The sequence below is a fragment of the Punica granatum genome, chromosome 4 (genome assembly GCF_007655135.1).
Source record: "Punica granatum isolate Tunisia-2019 chromosome 4, ASM765513v2, whole genome shotgun sequence".
Classification (NCBI taxonomy): Eukaryota; Viridiplantae; Streptophyta; class Magnoliopsida; order Myrtales; family Lythraceae; genus Punica; species Punica granatum.
The window spans coordinates 18,076,473-18,085,969 of record NC_045130.1 but is presented as its reverse complement, the minus strand read 5'-3'; the positions used below and the strand labels follow the sequence as shown (position 1 = coordinate 18,085,969).

General features: G+C 37.3%; 1 protein-coding gene across 1 annotated transcript; it reads left to right on the top strand.

The window, feature by feature from the left end:
• The first annotated feature begins 7,439 nt into the window (after positions 1 to 7,439).
• Positions 7,440 to 9,160, top strand: LOC116202279. The gene has a single exon (XM_031533779.1). It carries the CDS (start codon positions 7,672 to 7,674, stop codon positions 8,608 to 8,610), a length of 939 nt encoding a protein of 312 aa, XP_031389639.1. The 5' UTR covers positions 7,440 to 7,671; the 3' UTR covers positions 8,611 to 9,160.
• The last annotated feature ends 337 nt before the right edge of the window (positions 9,161 to 9,497 follow it).

Genomic DNA, 9,497 nt, shown 5'->3' with positions numbered 1-9,497 from the left:
GTGATTGATTTTCATAACAAAATAATCCTCAGACTTTCATGACTAATCGACTTCCCAATGGAGAGACCTTGGATTTTCATGGCTGATATGATACTATAATAGTCTGTCATTTATCGCTTTGCAATTATTAGGATTTAAAAGTCATGCGTGACACCATGGGAGTGCGACCCCCTTTTACACATGTATAAACAGATTTGTATGTGTATATATATATATATATATATATATATTTTTTAGTTTTAAACAAGTCCGCAAATCTCATATGCAGAAATTATTCTAAACCATCGCATTAGACAATATGATTATTTATCTCTACTTTTATAATATTATGACTATGTCTAAACAGCTTCTTCCGAACTTGACTCTTTTCCCGATCCTGTGGACTTTCATATTGGCAGGGAAGACGTCAAGATGTGGATGCTAGATCATATGCACAGAGGGGCGGAGCCGATGTATATTCAGGGGGCAATTGCCCCCCATGAACTTTGAAGTTTTTAAGTTTTACTATAAAAGTATGAGTTTTTTTATGTAAAATTTATATTTTATCCCTTCTTGAACTTTGAAATTTTTAAATTTTGTCCCAAAAGTATGAGTTCCCCCCCGAAATAAAATCTTGGCTCCTCCCCTGTATGCACACATGAAATTTAACATGAGCCACATGGTAAACAGAAATTACACACTTTTTTTTTTGCTGAATGGAAATTACACAATTGGTTAGTAATTCATTTATACTTGGTCATCATCACAAGGACAAAATAACATCGATCACATGTAGAGAAAGGGGAAGTAGTGCAGATACACGTCCTCACCTGTCAATTAAGAGGTTGTATGTTCAATTTTTCGGTTGAGTTACCCATATTCCTTTATTTACTATTAGAATATTAAGATTTCTATTTTATTATATATATATATATATATATATATTTATATTTATATAATTTTTAGGCTCATGGGCTTTTTTTCGGTGGAGTCAGTGCCTATTTTTTTAACCGAAAAACATCCATCATAATATTGGTGCCCCTAATAACACAACAAATCAAGAAGGGAGTAGAAACTTAATCCAAGTTATTTACCAAAAAAGAAAATTCCAAGTTCAATATATAGTTCTTCAATCAAGCTGGACTGTCCATGGTGATCTTTAGTGGGAAATTAATCTTCTCTACGTCGGTGGCCCCGTATTTCACTATTTTTTTTTAAAAAAAAATCTTCTCTCCGTCAGCAACTTGAATGAAAATTACGTATTAAATATATAAATTATTAAACAAAATTTACTGTTAAGGGCTTAAATTGTATCATCCTGATGAACATGACAATGACAACTAAAATTTTTTAGGCTTATATATGGATCCGGACGGAGGTTTCCACGGAAACATGGCATTGGGATATAATTTTGTATGCATAGATACTCACATCATATGCTGATTTAGAATCATCCGTGAATTTTGACTCAATAATGTCGACCGGCAATTAAATAGAACTTTGAGATAAGGACTTGAAATAAGAATTAAACAATTATGCTAATTGAGGACCTACACAAAGTAAGACTTGCACGTCAACTTAAGTAATTGTCAGCAATAAGGGTGGTTTAAGGGCCTGTCGACTTAAGAAATTTTACTGCCCTGTTTGATTTCTAAATCCGATTTTAAAATTTTAACTCTAACTTTAACTCTACTCACTACACAACAAAAGTCAACAACACAATTATTACTTTTTCATTTTTCTTCAATTTTTTTAACCATTCAATTCAATTTTTAATAATAAACTATCTCAACTATTTATTAACTTTTTATACAATTCAACAATAAAATCATTACTTTTTTTAAACTATTCATTATTTTTTCATATTTTTTCTCATAATTCAACATCACAATCATTACAAACCAATTAAAATCAAAATTCAACTCAATTCAACTCTAAAACCAAACACACTAGTACATGTTTATGATGTTTTCACTTTTTTTTTAAGCTTATATATTTCTCCTTTCGCAAAGAGATATTTCTCAAGTAACCCAGGACTCTCATGGCATATTGTGAATTTAAAGCTACGGATTGGATTAGGCAAATTCTGAGGACAAAGTTAACTGTTCGATGCCATTGTATGACTTCTTTTTTTTCTTCGATGGAAAAAATTGCGGAAGATATTGTGTTCTCTTTTTTTATGAAATCTAGAGCTATTACCACTCAACAATACTTTGTTGGTTATATGACCGAATTTTAAAGTTAATCCCAAGAACAATAAATAATTGGCCATCATTAAGTCCCGTACAGTATGTGATCCTTAAAGTTTGTAATATATGATATATATATATATATATACATATATAATGTCGAAGATTACGAACACATCTCAAATAAATGATGATATATATTGTGGCACAGCATGAGGAGTTAATAGGTTTTCGACGGTCAATTATGAGTTGTCATTTGAAATCTTTTCTAAGCTACTTTATCCTTCAAATTCTTTCTAAATTTGTAATACGGTATAACCAGTCCAGCACCTGCGCGGCTACGCGTGCACAGAAGGAGAATTGAGTTCACAAACTTGGATCACGACTAGAAAAACACAATGTTAATGTCAAGCCAGTTCTTATATCTCAATGCATCAATAACTATGCTAACTGTCGACAATATATATGTCAATGTAGTTTATAAAGATTTTTCGGTGAATTGTTCTTTCTTTTTTTGTGAAAGAACAAAAAAACCAACAATGTGCAACTAATCTTTTCAGATTTACGTGCACAGTAATTTTCTGATTAGGGATATCTAACACCAATGAAGTGGTAGCTAGTGATTGAACGTGAGTATTTCAAGTTTCGAGAGAGAAGTCTGAAACTTTTTGAAATTTGAAAGTAAGGTTGAACGACAAGCTCTTCCGAACCCTTTTAACTTATCAAGAAAACAGTTGGGATATTTATCTATCTATACTATAAAGTGGATAATAATGAACAATGATAGTATTTACGCATGCTCTGCATTTGATCAGAAGAGGCCAATGGGATATTTTTAGTACCGCAAAATTCGGGTCCAAACCACTAGTAATTCACGTGCGTCTTGTTGATGAAGAAACCGGATCCACAGCTCACGTTCGACCTCGAATACCTACGCAAGGGGAGATCGGGGCTGGTGTCTGATTTCCCTCTCTGACGCTCAAGTCAGTGTGAACCGTAAATATAATGAAAAGTAATGAATTGTTGATCAACCCTAAAAACATGTAAAGTACATGTATTTATAGAGGGCTTAAAGATAATACCACCATGATATAATTCTCTATGTGCCATGTAGTAGTTACAGAATCTTACGGAGAGTTTATTTGCTTTGTCTACTAAGAAAACTACATCATCATTTTTTTACTAAATAACTATAAAAACTTTTAATTACGTATTTGTTTTGTCTATCATATAATCTTAGGAAGAGTTACATAATCCTTTAATTGTATGGATGAATATGATCCGAATAATCTATGCTGACATTTATTTATTTTGCGTGGTTGTAAATGATATATTTTCGGTTTTAGTTATTTATTTCATTTATTGTGCTTGAAGAGGAAAAAAAAAATTATAGGTTCCAAGGTACCGTAGAACCTATAATATAATTCAAGTTCCGAATAAATTCTGATTTCAGGTTCCAGCAGAATAGGATCCGATTCCAAAATCTTGAAATCTGTCATCTACAAAGTAGAGTTCGGATATCATGAAAAAAAATAAAAAAAGATATCCAGATCCGCACAATCCTACTTTCTCGTAATCTCACAAGAGTGCGTGTGTGTATATAGAGAAGATACTGATAATCCCTCTCATTATTTGGTCTGCGTTAGAATTTTTTACCGCATGACAGGAGAGACCTCACTATTTTGTTCCCTTTTAACCAACCTTTGGCCCGGTATTTTTTTGCTACTTCTTTCGATTTATATTTATATAGGAGATTGATGGTCAAAAGGAGAAAGAGAATTAAAATGATCATGGGATTTACATTGTGCGAATTAAAATTAAAATTTCTTAATTTATTTCAATTTAAACATACTTTAACATTATACGAAAATATTAATTTGCTGCCTCGAGGGTAGGCACTGTCTAACCACGGCTGCCCCACATCCTACTGAGGTCGGTGGCAACCACAAGGCCACCAGCAAGCATTGCAAGGGTGGGACCGGGCTCACCCCCTAACCCAGATCCAAAATATTGGTTGGAGATTCACCCAAAAAAAAAAAATCTTGGTTGGAATATTATTTTCCAGAAAAAGAAAAAAATAAATTGAGGACAATTTTATGTGAGCCCAAATTGTAAATTCCTTTTTTCTTTAGTATCCCCTATTTTTCTTGTAAATAAAGTCCCATTGTGTTGTATTTGATTTCCAGGCAGGTGCACATATACGGAAATTTGTCCTATCACTTTTAAAGTCCATTCCCTACTCCTAGTTTCAACCTATCAATAATTTTTTATCAGCCGCAGCGCAGCAAAAATAAAAATTGATTTGATCGATTAAAACAGATTGAGATCGATCACTGAGAATATAACTCTCTAGATTAATTCAAGCCACTCGAAGACCACGTGCCATGTGAACCGATTAATGAAAAGTAAACTGGGTATATGATAGTAGATTATAGGCTTGAATACAAAATCTAACGCCTTGTTGACATATCAAGGCATGCAGTAGATTCCTATTTTTCTGAATTAAGATGACAAGCCTCCTTTATAAAATAGAAAGTAAAAAAAAAAAAAAGAACTCGAATAGCACCGAATGCCTGACCTTTTCAATAAGAGGAGAAAAAAAAATCTAATGTGGGCTCGTATATGACAAAGAATAATTTATTTAATTGTTAATTCCAGTTCTAGTTAAGCTATTAAATCAATTAATTATGCGACACTATTTGACCCGATAGTTTTGCATTATTTTAATTCTGTTGGCGTAACTGCCGCTTGTTAATCAGATTGCCGTCATCACACAGCAATCGCCCATCTTTAATTAGCAAGATTATCATTGTTTTTTTGTTATGAAATTACTTGGTCCAATCATCATCGTCATCATCATCAACGGTAGTACGAATAGATCTCTTCTTAAGCGGATCATTATACAAATAGAAAAGATCATAATCATGGTATAAATATTGATATTCTCATCATCCCATCTTATCTTATCCATCATATATGAAAGGAGCAAGTCGTGAATTCCGCCTGGACCATATTAGAATAGTCCTTGTCTTTATATTACTCTATATTTCCCGACTTATTTGAATTCGATAAATAATTTCACCGGCTTTTCTATGGTTGCATTCACAGTACATTTCCATAGCTAGTCGTCCACACTATTTGTATGTAGTCTGCTTAGAGTTTGTTAAGGATTTGTCTTAAGTTTTTCTTTTGTTTTGGATGAATTAATTAAAAGCGTATGTCTATGTCTAAAGTCTTAGTTTTTGGAGTCACTTTAGGTGTCACATTCTTCTAAATAGACGAGGGTCTTCTACTTAAACACCATATTCGATTCAACGTCTCTCCATTTGAATTTGTATTCAAAGTCCAAGCAACAAGTTACGCATTTGCTTCGCACGAGTCTCTAGTATGCCGATGCGATGCGCGGGCCTAGAATAGAACAAGTGGTTAAAGTACATAAAACTTATCCAGTGCCCTGTTGGGACTGTTGCATCAGTGTAAAAGGATGGGGTTCATGTTGATCTGACAGTCTCGGGAAGACCTTTAACGGTATGTTAAGGAAGATTAGGTAAGTTTGGATAGCACAAAAGAGTAAGAGCCAGACAGCAAGGGACGAAAGGATGATGTCAGATTATGGTCATTAGCTAAGAAAATTAAAATGTCGCCCGGAAATAGAAAATATGGAATGAGGAAAATTTTGGGAAAGTAAACCGGGGGGAAAGGATGCAAATGAATAAAGAGGTAAGAAAATCAGCCCCTCTCCGGCAAATAAAAATTTCGGGCCCGGTTATAATCAGGATCCAGCTCGGATTAAGAAAGTCAACTAAGCTTTCTTTTCCATGTAGAGAAATTCATTTATTTGTTTTTTCTTCCCCTTTTTTTGCGATAATGATGACCTGTCAATTTCTTTCAAAAATTTTACTGGGAAAGTCATTCGTACTTTGTCACCGAAAATCCAGTGCATTATAGAATCTCATTTCTTAAGAAGATTTTAATTAATCCTCCCATACATGGACACGACAAAAAGGAGTCAATCAACCAATCTATTTTATTACAGAAAATCATGATCTTGCTTAAAAAAATTTATGAGTTAATCACCTAAAAAAAACATGACATTTACATTTTATCTAATCTAAGTATAGTATACTTTTTAGAAAATAGCACATAAATACAAGATTTTACATTTTTTTAAAATATAGCACAAACTTTGGAGAGTAGCACGGAAATGCACGATCTTTGTACTTTTTTCTAAATATAACATGACCTTTGAAAAATAATACATAAAGGCACGATCTTCATATTTAATTACGATTCTAGCATGTTCAAAAAGAAGATCATGCATTTTTGCGCTATTTTTTAAGTCATGCTATATTTATAAAAAATATAAAAGTCGTATCTTTCTTTGCTATTCTCCCAAAAGTCGCGCTATATTTAGGAAAAAAATGCAAATATTGTGTCTCTCTGTATTGTTTTTAACATGTCACGCTATATTTGAAAAAAAAATACAAAAGCGGTACTTTTTTAAGTGATTAACCCAAAATTTAATATAGTTTCTTCCATATTGAAGAAAATATGCCTTATGAATTTGCCCATCGGATAAGTAAAGTGATTCTCCCTAAATCAAGTACGTTCATTTTCTTTTTCTTGAGTAATTAGAAATGAATATTTACTTTCAAATCGATATACATGTTCACGTTTAAGTATGGTAATTTATTACGTGTTTGTAAGGCACATGTTAGAATAATTCCTCTAGGAATGTTTTGTCGCTCAGATATTGGGACGGAATAGAATTTAAGAAATCCGTATCTTTGTATTTGGCAGAGGCCGGAATGAGATAACCACTGGAACATGATACGATTTTGCATTAACAAAACAATCTTATTAAGAGGTAGGAATGACCCCAATTAGGATAATGAATTATATGTGAAAAGATCGGAACATTCCTATTTTCTTCGAATTTGCGAAGCATGCCATATGAAGAAGTGCAAAGGTAGGCAACGGAGAGGGACGGTGATAGCCAGTGCCGGGCCTGACATCGGCCATCACCACCCCAATTAAGACCGCCGGAAAAATTAAACAGGCTGTATTTTGTAATTAAACAAAAAAAAAACCATTTTCAACCGCGAAGGGAAAAAGCAATGCATATATGACTTCCCATATAATGAATGAAAATAAATAATTAAATATAAATATAAATGACAACTTAAGAATAAGAAGATGCAATGCAGGCAATACTATCCATGTAAAGTGTGTAAAGGTCCCTACCCAATTATTTTTAATCAGCTCCAAACCACCACACTCATCCCACATCCCTCCCTCCCTCCCTCCCTCCCTCTCCCTCTCTCTCTCTCTCTCTCTCTCTCTCTCTCGGAATCCGAGAAGACGACAGGAGCCTTCTCGTGGTCATAATTCACCGGCGCTGCTCCCCTCCGCGGCCGCACCGCCGCCGAACGCTCCCAACGGATCCTTAATTCCGCCACTTGTACGCCCCAATTGAGGCACTGAAGCACAGAATTCCGAGTAAATGAGGTGTAAAAAGCATCCTACTGACCTGAGCAGCGCCGCCGGCGTCTGCGCCTCGTGTCTCCGTGAGCGCCTCCTTCAACTCATCGACGAGCAGGCCCGTGCCGATGAGGCTCTCGCCCTCGCCCGGCAGCTGGCTCACTCCCATTCCCGCTCTTCAGACGATCGCCGGAGACCCGAACCCCAACCTCCCCAGCCGGCCTTCCCCCGCTCCGTCTCCCCCTACGTCAGCCGCCGGAAGTCTGACAACTACCACCGGCGATTCTACAGTACTCCGCAGGTTGGCCCCACGTTCAGCGCTACCTGCAGCTTCCTCCCCTCGGAGAAGAAGCAGAGCAAGCTCTCGCGGTTCGTGAATCTGTTCAGATCCAGATCCGATAAGATCAACTCGGACCCCTCGGTTTGCTCGAATTCAGACCCTAGGATTTCTCCTCACCGCGATTCCTGCCAGGCGTCGTCCTCGTCGTCGTACTCTGCGTCCTGGCTCTCATTCCTCCCACGCCGCCGCCGGAAGCAGCAGGCGAATGGGGACATCACCAGCTCTCAAGCCGGCCGTCGGCCATGCCGGATATCGAACCGCGGGATGTCTCCGGAGAGAGGATTCGAATTGGACGACCACTTAGAAAGTGGATACTCGTCGGAGTCATCGCAACAAGGATGGCGGAGGACGCCGGTCATGGCAGTCACTCCGGCTTCAGTGCGGCGGAAACGTGCGGGGCGCACGAAGAGCGCTTCCAGCATGGCCTTCTGCTTGAGTCCCCTGGTGAGGGCTAGTCCGAGCAGGCAGTGGAACCAGAAGGGAGTAGGCCTGCAGTCGGAGAGTGGCGTCTCCGGGGAAATCAGGGTCCCGGGGAAGCCGTACCTGTCGACGACGGCGTCGTGCTCCGGCAACCGGTCCCGCAAGCTCACCGATTTCGGGAGGGTCGCCTACAACCGTTGATCGGTACTGGTGACAGTTGACACTGACGCATGACACAGGCTGTGGTAGCGGTAAAATCCTTTTCTTACCGTGAAAGTACCGTTTTGCCCCTATTCACCTCAGATTTTTACCGTACAGCGCCATGGGATCGCGATACGTGGCTTAATGCTAGAATAACATTTTACGCATATACAGAGCAGAAGGACGGACTGATCGAATAGAGTAGAAGAGATTGTATTTCAATGCTGATTTCTAGCTTCTCTGTAAAGTACATATATCCATACAATACCGAATTTTACCGTACATTGCGGAGTTCACATTGGAATAGTTTTCGGGTTGTTCTTGTTTGTTGCGCAGTTGATGCATCATCTAAAAGTAGAGGACCGTGGCAAATTACATGATTGAAATCATGTACAATGGTAGAATCACATGACACAATTGGATGATTCAGCACATACATTCTTCTTGTCTTTTTTTTTTTTGGGGGGGGGGGGAATAATTTTTGTATTGGGTTTGCTCTAGTCAAGTGGTTGTGGTATTAATTTGCTGAAATGACATGTCTTGGAAATTACAAGCTGCACTATCTATCCATACACCTACTGCCCATCATCTTTGTATAAATGCAAGCCTTCACAAATTCTGTGTCTAATTTGTTATTGCTTAGCTCAAACGGGTTGTTGTTAGCTGAACTACAAAGTTTTGTAAGGTAGATGATCGAAATAGCACCTCATGTTCATGCTCTCTTCATTCTGCACCAGCAAATAGAAACGTTGGTCGACAATTAATCTCGTTGCATGACTAAGAATCGGTACACTGTCCAGAATCCGATGTGCGTCCCGAGTCGACCCATTCATTAATATGTTCACCGTACGTACAGCGAAATGAATGCATGCATTCCAACTTAAGAA

Excerpts from the sequence above, each read along its gene's own strand:
- LOC116202279 (XM_031533779.1), top strand. The coding sequence starts at position 7,672 with ATGAGGTGTAAAAAGCATCCTACTGACCTGAGCAGCGCCGCCGGCGTC.